The sequence below is a fragment of the Vombatus ursinus genome, unplaced genomic scaffold (assembly GCF_900497805.2).
Source record: "Vombatus ursinus unplaced genomic scaffold, bare-nosed wombat genome assembly UNPS02014789.1, whole genome shotgun sequence".
Lineage (NCBI taxonomy): Eukaryota > Metazoa > Chordata > Mammalia > Diprotodontia > Vombatidae > Vombatus > Vombatus ursinus.
Genome location: NW_020954567.1, coordinates 17,696,271 through 17,716,711, shown reverse-complemented (window position 1 = coordinate 17,716,711; position 20,441 = coordinate 17,696,271). Strand labels below are relative to the sequence as shown.

Genomic DNA, 20,441 nt, shown 5'->3' with positions numbered 1-20,441 from the left:
CATATTGTTTGCCTCACATTGGACCTGTGATTTCATCAGTGTAGGGACTTTCTGGTGAGGGAGAGCTTTCTACCAAAGCACATTAGCAATTACTCAGCAATTTAGAGCTCTGTAGAGTATGATTAAAGACAAAAGTAAGGTGGTCCCAAGGCCAAGTTCCTTAAAGTCTTTCTAGTTCTGCTGTTCCCTAATCCAATTTCTCCCCATTTTATTGGATTGATTCCTCAGTTGCTTCACTGCCTCATTATGGCATTAGAAGCACTGGCAGGTTACTTGTAGTAGGACACTTCAGAACTCCGCCATTCTTTCCCAAATGTAAACAAAACTTATGTTGTTTCTCTCTGGAAGGAGAAGCTTCTCCCCTCAGTAACAGCCATCTCACCTCCTTCTCCTTGTTGAGCAACACCAACTGGCTATCTGTGAGGATGCAATACTTCCGCTCCCATGTTGTTGTTTCAGTGTAGGGAGATTGGCCACATGACAGACGGTGAGTGGGTGGCCCTTTCACATCTGTATAAGAAAATGAAAAAAGAAAAGGAGTGACAGCTTGTTAGTGTGTCTAATTATCCATCACCGTAAGATTCTCTATCAAAACAAAATATTTAGGAAGGTATTTCTAAGTATTAAGTTCAAAGATTAAGCTTTATTTATTTGTTTGTTTTTTTAACACTTTAAAATATGCACGCAATCCGGACAAGGGAGCAAATCGACATTTGGGAGCGACCTAGGACTCAGATGTGAGAACCATATGGAAACACATTCATCTTGTATACTTTGTTCTCATTATGCCAAAATGAAAAAAAAATTACTCCCCTAAACTAAAATCAGGTGAAACTCAAAGTAAAAAAAAATAAGATAGAGTTGGTGTAAAAGTAGGAGGTATGCCTGGTGTCAGGACCACCTCAGATACTTATTAGCTGTGTGACCCTGGGCAAGTCTATCTCAGTTTCCTCAACTGTAAAATGTGGAAAATAATAGCACTCTCTTCCCAGGTTTGCTGTGAGGATCAAATGAGATAATAGTTATAATGCACTTAGCCTGCTACTTGGTAGGTGCTTATTAAATGCTTGCTCCCCTCCCTCTTTAGGACAGGAGTTCCTAACCTGGGGTCCATACATTTTTATTTTTTAAAATATTTTAGCAATTAATATAATTGCTTTCCTTTGTAACCCTGTTTGTTTCATTTTATTTATTTAAAAACATTATTCTGAGAAGGGATCCATAGACTTCATCAGACCTAAAGGAATCTATGAAAGCCATTAAGAACTCCTGCTTTAGGAGGAAGGTGCCACAAAGGGGGAGAGAGATGGGTTGTTCAAGTCAATCCAATTCAACAAACATCTTCTTTGTATGGAGAACTGTGACACTGATATAACCACTGCCATTATGGAATTTATGAGCTGGTAGGGAGAGGGCAGAAACACAAATATCTATAGAACAAAATAGCGGTGCAACGTGTTATGTAAGGTCCAAGGGAATCACTGAAGGGACTAGAGATCAGAAAAGCATTCTAAGAGTTGGGTGGTATTAGAGACAGCATAAAATATTAGGAAGAGCTTTGGACCTGAATTCAGAAGATCAGCATTCCAATACTAATTCTCCCACTTAATAGCTGTCTGACTTTGGGGAAAGTCAATTAGCTGCAACTTGGTTTCCTCACCTGTAAAAAGAGGCTAATAATACTTTTGTAAGAAAATGCTTTGTGAACATAAGGTGCTAAAAATAAATGTGAACTATTAATGTTATAAAGACAGACAAGATTTTAGCAGTTTGAGTAGAGATGGGTATAACAGACATAGAGGAAATTATCAGCAAAGTCAAGGATGTAGAACACTGTAGGACATGTTTGAAAGGACAGTGGTATGTACTCCAGTCTGGCAAGGGAAAATAGTATAAATAGAAGGTACCAAATCATGGCTTAAATGCCAAGTAAAAAAGTCTGAAGGTTGATCAGGAACAAAGAAGAAGCGCTGAAAAGCTTTGGGAGAAGAGTGACATATGCAAATCTATGCTTAAAAAAGATGAGTCTGGCATTAGTGTGAATAGTTTAGAAGGAGAAGAAAATAGATGTAGAAAGGAATATTAGGAGGTTCTTCAAACATTACGGTCCAGTGGAAATGACAACTTTATATGAAGGTCTTAGAACAGAAATACAAATGAAGGAATCAATGTAACAAGTATTGCAGAGGAAGAATTGTTGAGACTCAGTAATTAACTGGCTACCAATTGGATAAGACACGAGCAGGAGGGAAAGATCAATGTGGGCATGCCATGCTTGGCGGTCCTGTGCTGATGTCTCCCATGTCTCACAATAAATACCAAAGTGTGAGGGACTGTCTGATGTTGGCAGCTACCAGGTTGGGCGCTGTGGCAAGAGTAGGGTAAGATCTGGGTATTTTGGAAGTCAAGGCAGGGGCTGTGGTAGGCAGAGTAGTGGTGAACTGGGATGGGCTGGATACGGAGAAGCCCTGAGGCAGTGGGCAGTGCTATGTGAGATAAGCTGGGTGCAAGGAAGTAGCCGGAGCTTGAGCTTCTGAGGCAAGGGGCGGTGCCACATGGGAGTGGGATGGCAGAGGACTGAGTTCCCTTTGCTTAGTCCCCTCCCTATATGCAACATCATCCCCAGACGCCTCTTGTGACCTTCCTGACTTCCTGGGTCCCTTTGTGCAGCATTGACCCAGACCCCTCCTCCCAGTGTCTGAGTCTGACTTCCTAGGTCACGTACTCTGTCTATGCGCTAATCCCAGATGCCTCCTCCCTGTATCCGGTCCTAGCCTCCTACGTCACTCCCTCCCCCTTGCTGTGCTAAACTCAGACAGCCCCTTCCGGTATCTGACCCTACAATCATCGGCTAGTAAGCGGGCTGGGGAGGAGGGGCTAAGTAGGTACTTAGGAACGAGCGTGGTCAGATCACGCGCTCTCTCTCCTGGCTCCTGTTCTGTTGCTCTGGCCTTGCTGCTTGGGCTTGCTATGATGGCTTGCTGTGTTGGCCTCTGAATAAAGCTCTGGTGTTGGCGCCTCCCGATGGCTCGTCTCTGTGTGTTTATCCGGCTGAGTACTGAAGACTCGGAAGTGAGTATGACTCTGGTAGCATGCTCCTTATAGGAGGAGAGGGTACCGGCGTGCAGCCGGCAGAAGGTCGGCGTGCGGCCAGTTCACCAAAGTCCTTCAGAAACACCCTGAGAAAGTCCTTGTTTTAGAGCTGTTCGTTTTTCAGGTCTACTGGATTTTGTGTTGTTCATAAGCATGTGCATGTTCTGTGTACCAGTGGTGAGTGGAATCATCTTCACAAAAGTTTTTTGTATTTTTATGTATGTGTTTCAACCTCATGGTGGTCTCCACCTGCAGACCAGGGTTAGGTGAAGCAGCCAATTATTAGGGCACCTTTTCTAGCACCTTCCTCATGCCAGAAAGTGAGCAGTACAGTCCTTAAGAATGCTGCTCAGACACCTACTGATGCATACTGATGCTTCAGGCCAGTAAGAAGATGCCCCTATGCCCTGAACTGCCTGTGTGTAGGGTTGTGACTACAGTTCCCAGTGTATCTGTAACTGCTGCTTCGCCACTAGCCTGTAACCACAAGCCTTCAAAAGTAAAATAGTAACATAGCAAAATAGTTTAATGGTAAAATAATAAAATAGTAAAACAGTATGGGTGGTGAATTTTGACACATGGGTAAATTGGATTTAGGTGAAGTAGAGTTGTGCAAAGTTGTCAGCTTCACTCTGTCTTCCAGAATCATCAGAGTCCAGTGGCAAGACAAAAGTCAGGACAACTGGCAATGGCTCGGGATACAGTGGGGACCGTAGTGTGTTCAATGTCCGACCAAGCTCTAAGTGCTCCACAGTGCCTGCTTCTGCTGCCTTCGTGGCCCACTGGAATAAATTGTCCACATCCACCCCTTCCATCAAGGGAAGTCTTCACATGCTTGGGGTAGACATCCCCCTAACTCACTGACAGGTTTAAGGCCTGTCACTTACCCTCAACCTGGTTTAGCCCGTCTGCCAAGACGGTTTACCAAAGTTGTATGGGGTATTCAGGGGAAATTAGCACTTCTAGTACAGGGGGTTGCTGAGCCCTTTCCAGGACTGCCCATCAACTTTTGGTGTCCACCTGTCACCCAAGTCTCACCTGGCTCCAAGAAGTTGTAGTATGTGCAGTGGCCATTATAAATTGAATTCTTTTTCAACTACCTAATGGTGCCTTTCTAGGTGGTCTGGAACAGCTGCTGTGGGGCCCGAACCAGGGAGTCAACAAGAACAAAGTAGGATTGCTGAAGCACAGCGGAGGCTATGTACCATAAATCAGTTTATAATGGATGAAGTTGGTTAAATTTCTTTACTTTTTCACAGGAACAAAACAACAACAGAGAAACAAACTGACACAGGTTATCTACTTTCTTATCCTCCCAAGTTGTTGGTGTTTTCTTCTTCCCCAAATTATTCTATACTTATTCATCTCACATATAAAATGTTCCCTGCTTTGAGGTAGGGACCTTCTGGGTTTATAGTTTTAGTACAAGGATCAGTCCTAGTGCCCTGCATACAATATGTTCTCTAAATCTATAACCTTGATGGTTCCCTAACAGTAGAAGGTAGGCAATGGAAAGGAACATCATCGAGACAAAAGAGGTCCATTTTTGCTGTGTTAGGCTTTTTTTTAGAAGCAGCTTGGCATAGCGGAAGAAAGGGTGCTGGGTTTTGGTGTCAGAGGGCCTGGTATTTAATCCCAACTCTGCCAATGGTTTGATGGGTGGCCTTGGACAAGTCACTTAAACCTGGAAAAGATTGATTCTTTGGGGAAAGGGGGAGACAGGGAAAGAAATTCTATGGGTAGCAGCAGATGAGTAAGTAAAGTGAAAGGGATAGACCCCTGGATCGAGGTGAGGAATGGCAGGAAGTGATCAGAAGGAAAGGAGAAGGGGAACAAGAAGAGGGTATCGTTGGAGAGCAGAAGTTCACAGACCTAGAAGAAGAAGGGAGTTCAGGCCTGCAAGGCCAACCTCTTCATTTTACAAATGAGGAACCCAAGACTGAAAGATGTTAAGTGTCTTTCTCAGGGCTACAGAGCCAGGAATTGGCAGAGCAGGGGTCTGAACCCAGGTCTTCTGACTCCAAATCCAGCATGATTTCCATGATTCCATGGTGCTCAGTTCTGCAAGATGCTGAGGGGCCAAGTTCAATCATGCTGGCTGGTATATGACTGAAGTAGGGTGGGAAAGGTTGTTTCAGTTAAGCAGATTGGGAAATTGTATGGTCAAGGTATCAAAGCGATGGTTAACAAGAATTACAGAAGTTCCCAAGGCTGGCAAGAGATGGGATAAAGATCATGACCTTATTGGCTGCACAAAATTTTCTGTACTGCTTTTGCCCAAGCTGATGATCCTAATGGACCTCTGAGCTTGAAATTTCATGATTCTATCATTGATAAACTTTCTAATAAAACTTACAAAACATATGTTACATTGCCGCTAGAGGGCAGAAAAGCCTTAGAAACTATGTACACAGACTAAAGACATCCTGTTGTGTTACATAATTGGCATTATAGGGGACACTCCAACCTTATGGCAGGTAGAAAGGTTGATCAACAAAGGGTCTCCCAACTATTCCTGTGATACTTATAAGACATTATTTCCAGGTAAAATGACATGGTACTACTGTCTTTAGAGAGTTGCTGCTTAAAAACCAGTGACATAAATTAGTCAGCATTTATGAAGTATTTCAACTGGGAGCAAATCATAAGAAATACACAATCCATTAAGTAAGACTTTTTTTATGGTTCAATATACATATTGAAATATCTTTAAACACTAGGAATCGCTTTATTTCAGAAATCTCTTAGGGGAGGGAATTATTTTAAATTTATTATTAATTACTATTTGTGGCTGCTACCACTGGGAGTCATTCAGGCTACAGTAATGGAAAACTTAAACACTCAAGCAGGCAGTAAAATTTAATGAAAACAATGAAAAAATAAACAATCATAATCATAAGTTTGATACATGTTTGTATTTGTGCACATATGGTTATTATATAGTTTACATAAATACTTGCTGATCCTGATTTTTTTAACTTTAGATTTCTTCTCCTTCAGTACTCATCTATAGGTGCTGCTCTTCTGAGTCAACGTATTTCTTTTTCATTCTTGCCTTCTGTCACCTTCAGCATTCTCAATGAACCCCTTATTCTTGGGAGCTCTTAATGAGGATATCTATTCATAAATCAAAGGCATCTTTGAAGATATTTGTAGGAAATAATCAGGTTTTCCCATCTTACTCTTTGGGTATGAAAAAGCATTTGATTCAACAAAGCAAACATTACCTTAAAGTTTTTCTTTCAATAAAGTTTCCCCCATTCATACATTAAAATCACTCAAGATTTCTTAAAAGACAACAAGGGGGTAGAGAAAGGGAACAAGCATTTATTAAGTGGCTACAATATGCAAGACCCTGCTAAATATGCTTAGTTCTTTCAACTGATCTTTGAATGTCATGGATTTGGGGCTTCTCGCCATTTTGACTGTCCTCCTCTGGATGCTCTCCAGCTTAACAATGTCCTTAACACTAGAAGGATCAGGATTTAAGACCATCTTATAGGATCAATATGTATCAACTGACACAGTGCATCTTTTTTGTCCATAAAGCAAAGAGAAAGATGAACTTTTTTTTCAATTTTAAAAGTAAAATTGTAATTTTTCTCATCAAAGATGTGCTTAGTTCTTCTAGTATTAAATGATGGTACCTAGAACTGAAGACACTTCTCTAGATGAAGGAAGGCAAAAGAAGAGGATAGTGGGACTGTCACTTCCATGTGTCCTTCTTAATGAAACCCAAACTCTATTAGCCATTTTTGGCTGCATTTCAAATGGCTGCCTCATATGGAGCTTGTAGTCCATTAAAACCCTCAAATCTCTTCCAGCACAACTGTTATCTGTCTCTGTGTTTTTCTTCCTATACTTGTGTAGTTAATTTCTTGGTTTTGAAGTATAAGACTTTATATTTATCCCTATTGAATTTCATCCTGCTAGATTCAGAGCAACTGAAGATGGACTGACCACATGGTGAAGGTGAGGGAGGACAGTGATACCCCGTGATGTCAGGAGAAGCCTGGAACTATCCAGTATGTTGGATGGAACAGCTGCAGCAAACATACATAAAGACATAAACAAGAGTTTCCTAGGATGAGCAGGTCTAGATGGGCTATGATCTTAATCACTGTAAGGAACTCCTAAACAGATGAGACCACAGTTTCATTTTAGCACTTGCATATGTAGCCAGGTGGCAGAGTGGATTTGGAGTCAAGAATAACTGAGTCTAGATCCTGCCCCATCTCATAAAGTTGTTGCAGAGATCAAATAAGATAAGATTATTTTGTAAACTTTAAAGTGCTTTGTAAATGTTAGCTATTATTATATAGAAGCTATCTTAGATTTTAGTCTGATAGACTCCTTTCCATTGTTACCATATTTATATAGGGACTCTTTCACATTCCCCTCCTCCCACCAACACAGCAAAACAAAACAAAACAAATTTCCTAGGCCATTCCAAATTGAATCTGTTCAATAAATTTGATTAAGAGATCCCCAAATCAAATGCCAATGAAATCTACTTACTCAGAACACTGCCAATGCATAGAAACCAAAACAGGTATCACCCTGCATTGTACTTCGAAATAAAACAAAGTTGATAATGACATAGAGGAATTTTTGTAGCTATTGCTTCTTAATATTGATTATTCAGAATTCCAAATATTTTTCTAGTACTCAACTTGAATTTTATAATGATACCATTTTAAACTGCTCACTGGAATTCAAATTTTTCATAATATTTAAGAGAAAAAAAGAGATTGGGCCTTAATATAATTTATTAAGCACAAATCTGAACCCATCTGATATGACTGAAACTTAAGCCAGCACTACAGAACTGATTTCTGGGGTAGATACTTGGGCAGGTAAGGGAAGAAAGGGAGGGTAAAGGGCTCAAGCAGTTGCCCTAAAAAGAAAAAAAAATTGCAAGTTTGGGAGAGAAAGGTTGAATCCAACAGTCAGCAACACAGGCACTCCTTATATATTGTCTCCCGATCTGGCACTAATCTACTGGCCTGAATCATTGCTCTTATAAACTTTTACCTTGGATTTTGACCCTATTCTTCCAGAATTACCTCACACCTCAACTTCACCAAGCATTTACTTACACAGGAGCAAAAGATGGCCTTTCCACAGTACAAACTTCCCCTGGCAGAAAGTAGGCTCCTAACAGCAGGGATTGCCTCCCTTATATATTTGTCTTTCCAGGACCTAGGCTAACGCCTAGCAGAGAATAAGATCAATAAATGCTTATTGATTGATTTGCTTGCAAGGTTGTCATAGTTTGTCTCATTAAAAAAGTGCACACAATCTATTCAAACAGATTACTTGAACCACTAAAAGTTACATTTCCCCCACAATGCAAGCCATATTTTTAGAGTCAAGTGGGCAGACTCCTGTAACATAAAGGGATGTGCCAACTTTGTATATAAATTTAGTGGTTTTGTGGCCTAGACAAGATTTCATTTGAATGACTAACTGCCATGCATAAGTTAAACATGTGACCTATACTGCCCACTGTAATTTAGCTGAATAGAAACCTTCGGAGCAAAAACTAAGCAAGAAAACATTGGTAACCTTCTTCCATAAAAATCAGAGTAAAGAACAGTGTCTTCTTCCATAGCAGTAGACCCTACTTATTAGGTAAACCACTACACATAGCCTTATGCTATTCAGACTTTGAAAAAGAGAATTACATTGGATTTCTGCTTGGGCAATAACTAATGGCTCAAAAAGCAAAACTCATTGAAAGCAGAGACTCCCAGGATACATAGTCCTCTCATCATTACAAGAAAAACAATGATAAAATGGAGATTGTAAATTGAATCCACCTGGCTCTCCTGACAAAGTCCTAATCAGCATCTACTAACTAGTGTTCTCTGGTCTTAAACATTTCCAACTGAATCACTTTTAATTGAACTGCTAGGTTGCCAGCATATAAAGTCTTCTCAACTTAAAAAGCCAGTCAACCTTATCTAAAGTCCTATCTCTTCTCCTGTGTAATCTCTAAAGCATAGTACCACGTATACAGTATGGTTCTAAAGGAAGCAAATCATTTTCACGGGGGGGGGGGGGGGGGGGGGGGGGGGGTGTGGAGCTGTTTCTCTTTAAAGGAAACTTTAGAATAGCTGTTGTAGCACACAAAAACAAATGAAACGTCACTTACTTTAACATTACCCAATGAATGGTTTGTGGTCCACAGAACGTAATCTCCTTCAGGGCAAATGATCTTTCTTGGCTTTGTATACACAGAGCCTAGCAACAGTGCTTAGCAAAATGGAGGCACTTAATAAAGACTTCTTGAATTTAATTGTGGATTGATATGTTTACTGTTTTATTTTTGTGGGTGAGTACACCGGCAAATTCAATATTACTAAAAGTAGATTAAACAAAAGATGACCTATGGTAGCCATGTGAGTGAAGTGAAATGAAATACTGAGATGCTCTGGGGGGGTACGATCAACAGGACTTGGCAACTGAGTCCATATTCTGTGTCTTCAACAAAAAATAGGGAATTCTGGAGGAGGAATAGGTTGAGCGAGTGGGGTAAGAATTGATGAATTCAACTTTGGCCACGTTAAATCAGATAGAAATAGCCAACAATTAGTTGACAATGCTAGACTTAAATTCAGGAAAAAGAGAAGTGATTGATTTGGGCATCATTAGTAAAAGGTTGACAACTGAACCCAAGGAATCTAATGAAATCACTGTGGGAGAAAGAAGAGCCAAAAAAGAAGAGGACCAAAAATGACATCTATGCTAAAGGCATAGTGATGAATGATGATACAAAGCCGAATAAGAAGGAAAGGCAAAAAATATTGTCACCTATTGTCAATAGGTCAAAAAAGCAGAGTATCAGAAGATCAGAAGAAGTTGTATTCAAATGTGTCAAAAGATGCAGAGTGCTAAAAGAATAAAGACAGAAAAAGCTAACAAATTTAGCAGTAAAAAATACCTAGGAAAGAACAGGGATAGGGGCCAAAGGCAGGATTATCTGAGTGGAGACTAAGGTAAGACATAGAGATGTTAAAAAGTTTGGCAATAAAAGTGGCAACAGAGCTATAGGGATAGCTTTGAGTGGATGAGAAGGTCAAATGAAGGTTTGGTTTTTGTTTTAAAGACAGTGCAGACCTAGGCATGTTTTAGGGTAAGTGAAAAGAGCAAGGCAATAAGAAAGAAGATAAAAGAGAAGGAATAATCTACATGAAGAATATATGGCAATACTATTGATCTCAAAGTTTAGAGAGAAGTAGCATTTCAGTTTTAGATGAATGCTCATTTCTTTGCAATTTAAAAATAATTGTGTGAATTTGCCAACTTTAATGCATTCTTTCCTCTTACTTGATGTCCACCTTTTGATTATTTCATTGCAAGGTGGACCAGAAAAGAAAAATCAGATTAAAAAATAAGTCAGCTAATCTTTCTCAACACAGTTGAGAAACAGCTACAACAAAAAGTTTGATAAAAAGTTTAAATAGATAAAATTGTATTTGAAAATCATTTGTGGACTGCATTGATTTAAGCTACCTTATTCTCATTATCAAGGATGATTGAAAGCTGACTCTCAACAACAGCTAAAAATGACTGGCTCATTTTAAAAATACTTAGATAGAGGTGCCTAGGGGGTGCAGTGAATAGAGCCCCAGCTCTGGAGTCAGGAGGACCTGAGTTCAAACCCTGCCTCAGGCACATAACACTTACTAGCAGTGTGACTCTGGGCAAGTTAACCCCAGTTGCCTAATAAAAAAACAAAACAAAAGAAAACAAACAAACAAACAAACAAAAAAAAAAACAAATGGGGCAGCTAGGTGGAGCAGTGGATAGAAAACCAGTCTTGAAGTCAGAAGGACCTAAGTTCAAATCCAGCCTCAGAACAAACACTTGATACTTACTAGCTGTGTGACCCTGGGCAAGTCACTTAACCCCAATTGCCTAAAAACTAAAATAAAATACTAAAATAACAATACTATATTAGCACAACAAGCAGTGTAGAATTTTGTCCTATTTACCTCACTAATTTCTCCTTGCTTCTCCAGTCCCACTCCCAGTGGCTTCACTCCTAATTTGTAAGTTTCAACTTTTTTTTTTTAGTACTTCAAATTTCTTGGGTAGGGTGAATCAAAAGGAAAATTCTTGTGCCAAATTCTGTACCAAATTTTTTAAAAGGCATTTGCTTTGTCTTCTAAGAAGCTGTACATCCATATGTGCAGTATCTTAAAGATTCCATTCAATAATTGCCTATTAAATGGCACTATGATGGAGTGAAGATACAGATTCTCATTAATACAAAGATGTGAGTGAGTGAGTGTGTGTGTGTGTGTGTGTGTGTGTGTGTGTGTGTGTGTGACTCTTAGTGGAAAATAGATGAGGTAGAGATTACTTGAACACAGAAAATATTGCTCATTATTGAATCCCCAACTGGCCTTCTCCATAGTTCTTTTAGGTGTTTAGGTGTTTAGATATAAACATAATATAAATTGATGAAAGAATATTAAGCAAGCTGGTATAACTGGAATCTATTAGGCTTCCAAAAAAGAAATGCAACAACAACTTAATTCCCCAAAATTAAAATGTTATCTCTAGCAAGAATATGTGTTTTTATGTTCATATGGTATAATGCAATTAATTCTACCTAACACCATTATATATTTAATATAGCATTCAAGATAGGTCATTTATTCTACCAGCAGGACTGAAGGTCATGCCATGTGCCCCTTCAAATGCTAATAAAAGCACAGTAACAGCTTAAAAGGGAAAAAAATGTGTATGGCTTATCTCCTTTGTTAAACCTTCCCTGAAAGAATGGGAAGGGGAACATAACTACCTCCTGTAACATCATGTGACATAGTAGAATATCTAATATGATACTGTGCCTTTCTTCCTTTCCTCCAGAAAGTCTATCAGGCATGACTAAACAGCCATAAAACCTGTGTTCTCTTGATAAGTTGAGAACTTGTCTCCCTCAAACTGTAATCTGAGGATGCTTTATTAAATGGATTTGATTGGAAGGGAAAAGAGAAAGGAAACAGCAAGACAAACATGTCTGAGCCTGAAGCAATCTACTTGGGAAAATAAAAGGACAAGTTTGCCACACCACACTCGGTCTCTTCACCTGTAAAAATAAGAGTGGTGTGGACGATGCCCACTAAGGTATCTTATAGGTCTGTCTGTGATTCACAAGAAATGGTTGTCCTGAAGTTTTTTCTGAGCTACTTGGAGCTTAAACTGAAGGAAGTGCTTTTGAATTGTTCCATGCTTTCCTATACAATATTTTGTTTGACATAGTAGTTTAATACAGGTGGAGAAATAGTAGTATATATACTACCTTTCAAAGTTAACATAGTACAATAACTGTATTAATGGAGAGCCCCTGGGACTAAATACAGGCCCTCATGTTTCACTGAGCTTCAATTGGTCCTCTAATAACATTTAGTAGTTTTACATTTCCATTCTTTGTGGTAATTTAAAAAACATAAAAAGTTATGGGAAAAATATGTGGAAAAGGGCTGGAGGGATACAAATACATATCCAAACACACAGGCACACAGATCATTTCAAATACATTGTTCTTGAAGTTACAAAGATGTGAATTCTACCTGTCAGGTGCTACAGGAATAGCATCATATGTGGATATTTTGGTTGCCGAATGGACTATAAAATAAACATTTTTATACTGATTAGATCAGCTTGAGAAGAAACAGACTGTCAGATAAAATACTAAGGAGAAACAAACAGTAATAAGGACTTGTAAAAAAAAAAAATAAAGCAAACTGCCCCAGAGATGAATGTGCTGAAAGAACATGTTGGAAAGCAGAGCTCTGAAGGCATTAAAGATGGCTATTGTTCATTGCTGTCCCTCAGCTCACTTGCATGTGTGACTATTTTCAAAGTTTTGAAGGATATATCTGAAAAACCACAAATCAAATAGTTGTTTGGTAATCATGGCAAGATCACTTGAGGATCATCGGGGTTACGTCAAACAGAAAGACAGATTTTTGTTTTTGTTTTTTGAGTTTCACATCATAAATTAGACCTGAGTTACTGGTTGGGGAGTTCCTGATTTGAGACATTAGAAACCAGGGTAAGCAAGGGTAGATGATCAGATGAAAATAGAAGGGAAAAGAAAAAGGAAGTTAACTACGGGAGGAGTCAAGAGGACAGAAGACACAGGAGGCAAAGAGAGGAACTGTTTACAGAAGAGAGAAGACAGAAGCTGGCCAAAGCTTGGCAAAGCTGGCAGTTTGTTAATAATCAGTCAACTAGCATTCATTTGGCACCTGCTATATGCCAGAAACTATGCTAAGTGCTAGGGATGCAAAGAAGGTCAAAACCAGTCATTGCTCTCAAAGAAATAATAGTCTAACTAGGGAGACAACATGCAAACAACTATACAAAAATAGGATACACACAGGATAAATTGGGGGTAAGCTCAGAGAGAAGGTACTAAGAGAACTGGGAAAAGCTTTCTACAGAAGGTGAGACTTCAGCTGAGATTTGAAAGAAACCAGGGAAGCTGGAAATGAGATGGGAGAGAGAACACCAGGCATTGAGGACAACTAGTGAAAGTGTCCCATGTCAGGAAATGGAATGCTATGTGTGAAGAGCAGCAGGGGGCCATTGTCACTAGATTACAGAGTTCATGGAGGGGAGAAAGGTGTAAGAAGACTGGAAAGGTAGGAAGGGGCCAAGTAAGGAAGGGCTTTAAAAGGCAAACAGAAAATTTTACATTTGATCTTGGGGAAAACAGGGAACTGACAGAATAGGGGAGTGACATGGTTGACCTAAGTTAGAGGATGATTAACTTAATAGCTGAGGGGAGGATGGCTCGGAGTGGAGAGAGACTTGAGGCAAGGAGGCCAACTAGCAGACTACTGCAATAGTCTCGGCATGAAGGGGTGGCAATGCCACAGAAGAGAAGGGGGGAATGTAGAAATGAAAGGACCTGATCACTGACTGCATGTGAGGGATGAGAGAGAATGAAGAGTTGAAGATGACCCCTAGATTACAGTCTGGGTGACTGGGAGGATGGTGGTACCCTTGACAGTAAAGGAAGTGTCTAATAATAAGGATGTCTATAGGACACCCAATTGGAGATATCTAAAATGCAGTTGGAGATATGAGACTGGAGGGCAGGAGAAAGTTTACAGTTGGGCAAGTAGATCTGAGCATCATTTGCACAGAGATGATAATTGAAACCATGGAAGCTAATGAGATCACCAAATAAAATCATATAGAGGGAAAAAGAGAAGACCCAGGAGAGAGTTTTTGGGGACCCCCATTTTACTGGGCATGATATGGCTGAAGATCCAGCAAAGGAAATACAGAAGGAACAATTAGTGGTTCATAGAGAGCCAGGAGAGAGGAATGTTATGAAAATCTAGAGAAAAGCATATCATGGAGAAGAGAGTGATTGATAGTGTCTAAGGCTGCAGATATGATGAAGAGAATAAGGTTTGAGAAATAAAACATTAGATTTGGCAATTAGAGATCACTAGTAACTTTTTTTTGCTTTGTTTTTGTTGGCGAAGCAATTGGGGTTAAGTGACTTGCCCAGGGTCACACAACTAGTATGTGTCAAGTGTCAGGTCTGAGAGCAGATTTGAACTCAGGTCCTCCTGACTCCAGGGCCACCTAGCTGCCCCATCACTAGTAACCTTGAAGGTTGCAGTTTTATTTGAATGATGAGGTTTGAAGTCAGACCAAAAGAATTAAGAAGAGAGTGAAAAGGAAAAGATCTGCAGCTGTTTTGTTGGGACACATGCCAATGGGAAGAGAGACACCATATTTCAGAAAAATGACTGAAAAGGGTTTTTCTCAAGACACTGCTCTATCTTGATTCACCTGCTACTTGTCTGACTACTTATTAGTTTCCTTTACTAGGTTATCATCCAAATCCCACCCCCTAACTGTGAATGTATTCCTAGGCTCTGGGCTTAACTACTGCCTTGAGCTGCTATATAATGGTGATGGTGACGGTGATGATGCTTGGCCATCCCAGTGCAATTTCTGCTGCATTAAAAGTTACTCATTGTAAGGGGCAGCTAGGTGGCGCAGTGGATAGAGCACTGACCCTGGAGTCAGGAAGACCTGAGTTCAAATCCGGCCTCAGACACATAATACTTCCTACCTGTGTGCCTTTGGGCAAGTCACTTAACCCCAATTGCCTCACTAAAAAAAAAAAAGGTCATTGCACAGCTACCATGTAGAGATAATTCTTATGAATTCCCAGTAAAATACAGTACACTACTTCCAAGTAGCAGTCCAAGATATATAGGAGGTAGGTGAAGAAATTATTTCATATAGTAGTCACTTAATAAATGCTTATTAACTGACTAAATAGAAACAACTCACCTGCAATCTATGATAACGACATCTGATCCATCAGGTTCTTTCACTCTAAGGGTATGGATGATGAAACTGAATTACACTGGTTAAAATAAAGCTCCATTTGATTTTTTCCTCAGCCTTTTTTAAAAAATAATTTTTAAGAGACTTAGGATTATTCTGAATTTCTTATCCATGTGGCATAGTGGAAAGAAAAATGGACTTGGAGCCAATTACTCTGAGTTTAGACCCCAGATTTACTAAAGACCTGGATGTCTTTAATAAATTCAAAACTCCACTGAACCTCAATTTCATCAGTAAAACTAGGGGATGGATTAAATAATCTGCAAGGTCCCTTCCAGTCCTAAATCCATTTTTAGAATCATATTAGATTCTAGATCACATTTTAGATTCTAGATCATATCAAAGAACTAGATCTCACAGGCTAACGCACAAGCAAAAACTCTAAGGCTAGGAAATCTAGTTTGTTCTGACATCTAATGGATGTATGGGGAGATAAAAAGAATGCAACTGCTGTCTCACATCCATCTCAGCAAGAGTAGGAGTCAGGCACTGCTGTCTTCCTTCTCCATCTTCTACCAGGATTTGAGGCAGAGAGTAGTCAGTCTTATTAGGACTTCTCCAAAGGAGAAGAAAGACAAGACAAAGCAGTGTGGATGTACTTGGAGATTAAAGGAGATAAAGGGAATATTTGTCCTATGATTGGTGTTTGTTCCTTTCAGGTTGGTGAGATGTGTTAAGTAAGCTCTAAGATAAAATAGTTGGGACCTTAGAATCATGCTTTCATCTCCTGAGGCCTACCTAGGCTATGCTCTGCTTGTCTTATCCTCTTCAGCACCACCTACTCCAAGATTATTTTCTGTTACAAGGTCACTAAGCAATAAAGTATCTTGGAATATAAGAGTTTTTGGTTTTTGTTTTTTTTTTTACCACTATTCAGAGATGAATGAGGGAAAAATAGGGGGCTAGAGAAACCAAACCAAACAAAACAAAAATAACCCTCCCAGAAGTTGCCTTTTAGGTATACAGTGCTTAATCAGCTCTAAGAAATGAGTAAATACATGGTGTTATGACTAATGTCACTGTTCATACTGACAGATAGTAATCACTTAGTCACTATCTCCTCTTCAATGCCAGCAACCACAACATTTCCATCCAAAAGTTACCATTTTGCCCTGAGGTTTTTAAGCAAAAAGAGGAAAATACCAACTCAGCCTCCAGTTTTCCCATGGAAAACTATTATATTAATTTGAATGTTATTTAGCAATTATCTTCAGTTAAACCAAAAAAATGACCTGAAAACAAACTTATTGTTTGATTTGTTTTTAGCTTCTGGATAAGGATTACAGATATAAAGAGAATAAATGGGAGGGGGAAAAAAAGTAACCATTTCTCAGATAGTTATTTCATATGACTGGAATAGGTGAAGAAAGCCCCTCATAACACATAGTAAATAAACCAAATATCAAAATAAAAGCTCATTTCATCAACTAAGTAACTCAATATTTTAAAAGGTTTTAAACTTTGCCATCAGTAAAACAATGTTTTATGGAACTTTCTGGAATAAAGAAAAATAGAAGAACACACAGCATAGTCATTGGACACAAAAATAGAAGGAAGTAACTGCTTAAAGGGCGATGATGAGTTGTATTTCATTTTGTTGTACTTTAGGATGAGTCAGTTCTGAACCAATAACTCAACTTAAATTCGGTTCTGCCACTACTATTACAGCTATGCACAATTATCTGCCAAGTTGACGGTACTTAATGCCAATGCTTGCACATAGTATTCTGATAGAGACTACCAAGAAGAAAGAGTCAAATGACTTCCGAATAACTATGAGGAGAAATAAAATGCTCTTGATTGCTGAGAGGGACAGACAGAACAACTGTGGTCAAGGTGCATTAATACTGGTGGAGAGTGGGAAGGAAGAAGAGAAGGATCTCAATGCAAGATAACACAAGATTTTGTGTTAATTCAAGAAAAATACAAAAGAAAAAGAGAATTCTTGACTTCAAATACAAAACTAAACATTTCTACTATTAAACAATGGAAATTCAGAGTTTCTTTTAACTTTGGTTTCCCTTTATCCTAGTGGGAAAATGATCGATGTTGAGAACGAATTTCAATGCACGTTCAATTTGTTATATTTAGTACATCTTCCCAAATTAATGTATACCCACACTAGCCTCCTTCTGAACTGAATCTAGTCACTTTTCTTTAAGGACAGCTGCTGTGGAGGGAGAGCCAAAGCTTTTACCAAAGTGTGATTGAGAGTTGGGGGGAAAAGGGGACAAAGGAAGAAATAAACCATTTTTCACCATACAGAGATCAGTTTTCACACATTTAGTAATTGGTGACTCAGCCAATCCTGCGACATTCTCCTCTCCCTAAGGAGGAAGAAGGCAGACTTCATTTTAAAGATAAAATGAAGAGTACAGCAGCATTCACAATCACAAATAGTTTGACTGCTCTCCAGAGTGTTAGGTGAAATATATTCTATAGTTAACAATATCTTCCTTCAATCTGAGATTGTATGAAAGGCACAACTCACTGAAATTTTGGGAAAATGTCAGAAGTACATAGGATACCCTACCAAAGTTATATATCAGCTACTTACTGGCAAAGATCGCTACAATACAAATTGTAAATTTGTTTAAGGAAACAGTTCCCTGACACAACAGAGAATGTAACCCTATATTTAGTATACTTTATTTGGTCTAAGAGAAGAGTTTTTGTTGATATTGTTTTATCTAGACCTGTGAGGAATAAGGAGATTCTTCTTATTACTGTTTTTCCTATCAAGGCCCAGTGATATATCTAGGATAAAGGGAGGAATCAGTCTGGGATCACATATATAAACCTATGAATGACTTACACCAAAATATTTATAGTAGCACTTTTTGAAATAGTAAAAAGTTAGAAAAATCAATAGGAGAATGGCTGAAATAACAACAACAAAAATAACAACTAACATTTATATAGCTCTTACTATCTGCTAGGCACTGTGCTGAATGCTTTACAATTATTATTTCAGTTTACCTTCACCACAACCCTGGGAAGTAGGTGCTATTATTATTATTCCCACTTTACACATAAGGAAGCTGAGGTTAAGTGACTTGCTATGTTTGAAGCCAGACTTGAATTCAAGTCTTAATGAGTTCAGGCCTGGCTCTTTACCCACTGTTCCACCTAGCTGCGCTTAACAAATCATGATATATGAATGCAACATCATATTATTGCACCATAAGAAAGGACAACAATGAGGAATATAGGAAGATCTGTAAGAAGTCAAAGTTGCATTTGACATATGGAAAAACTTTCTCACAATTATGAATTTCAGAAAGTATAGTCAGCTGCACTGACAGGTAGTGAGTTCCCTTTCATTAGAAATATTTAAGGGACAGCTAGTTGGCGTAGTGGATGGAGCACCGGCCCTGGAGTCAGGAGGACCTGAGTTCAAATTGGGCCTCAGACACAATACTTACTAGCTGTATAACCCTAGGCAAGTCACTTAACCCTAATAGCCTCAACAACAACAAAAAAAAATTTATATATATTTATGTATTTATATAGGAATATTTAAGCAAATCTAGATGATCACTTGTTAAGTCTGTTGTAAAGTTTATTCTTTTTCAGATAGGTTGAACTAGTTGATCATTAGATCCTGTCAAATTCTGAAATACTATGATTCTTTGAAAACAAATTGGGCATGATTATTCCTGAAAACAAATGAGCCCAGTTTGTTTACTCTGGTTCTTCACTTTCAAGCTAACTCTCCATCATTCAGGAATGGGTAAACTATTTATGGATGATCCTAGTTCCTTTGCTTCCTCTCTTCTGTCACCTCACTTTAGACATTTTACTATTTTACCAATGGGAATGCCAGAAAATGAACTTAGTTAGTCTGAACTTTGACAAATTCATGATATCTCTGGTATGTATAAAGAAGTATCCCAAGTGTTAGGGGAGATACAAGAAACACTAAGACACACAGCCCTTGCTTTCGTAGATTACAACTTAATAGGTGATAAGTAACACAACCCAGTTTATATAACAGTTATCTTTTACCCTGTGGCGCACAGAATTAGGAGTAATAGGAAGTTGCTGAGAGGCATATTTGAGCTTGATAATAAAGAAAACATTCCTAACAAATAGAGCTATCCAAAAGTGGAATTGTGGTTTTTCTTCTTATCAGAATTCTGCAAGCAAAAACTGACGGTCACTTTCATAGTACAATGTAGAGCTGATTTTTATTGAGGTACAGGTTGGACTGGACTTTCCTCATTTTCAGTAAACTAAGAGAATCTAGATTTCCATAAAAGATAAATTAGGATGTTTTTCTTTGGTTTAAAAACTAATTCACAATAGGATTCCTATAATATTTATTTTAATGCAGCATGTTTCCTTATGATACTAAAATATGATATGAGCAAAAAAAAAAAGAAAGCTAGTTTAAAGAATACAGCTATGGAACAAAGTAAAAGGAGTTTATACTGATGAAAAGGAAAAGAAATCTGATCAAAGAAGTCAGAGAACTAATTCCCATCAGATAAAGACAAACAGCATTTGTAGTGATGTGTAAAGAGAAGACCCAAACTAATTTCTCCAGCTCAGTAGGGGAAAAAACTGAACACTAAAAAAAAAAAAAAAGTAGCTCAGTGCATGTGTAATTCTGATTAGTGACTAAGAACTTTTCCCATTTAATTGTTCTTGCTATACATGGAACAAGGCAGAAATATTGTTCTATTCCAGAGATGTTCAGTCTCCTCCAGCATTAGCTCTTAGGATGGGGATCTATTATTGTCTAATTCAAAGAACACTAGCACTGTATTCAGGGGACCTGAGTTCAAATCTTACCACTGACTCGGTTATCTAAATGTAAAATGAGGGGGCTGAACCAGATGGCTTAAAGTCCCTCACAGCTCTAGATCTATGATTCCACAATAAATAAATAGACACAGAATCAGAGAAAGAATGAATACTGGCTTATGAAATCTTATTTTTCTTTA

General features: G+C 38.6%; 1 protein-coding gene across 4 annotated transcripts in view; it reads right to left on the bottom strand.

Annotated features, from left to right (window-relative positions):
• The window catches only part of RASAL2 (RAS protein activator like 2), a 332,591-nt gene that overhangs the window by 168,909 nt on the left and 143,241 nt on the right, over nt 1-20,441 (bottom strand). For all 4 annotated transcript variants that reach the window (XM_027868393.1, XM_027868395.1, XM_027868391.1 and 1 more), the window contains exon 2: nt 383-510. In XM_027868393.1, coding sequence (XP_027724194.1) covers nt 383-510 — 128 coding nt within the window. The remainder of the gene's footprint in view (nt 1-382; nt 511-20,441) is intronic.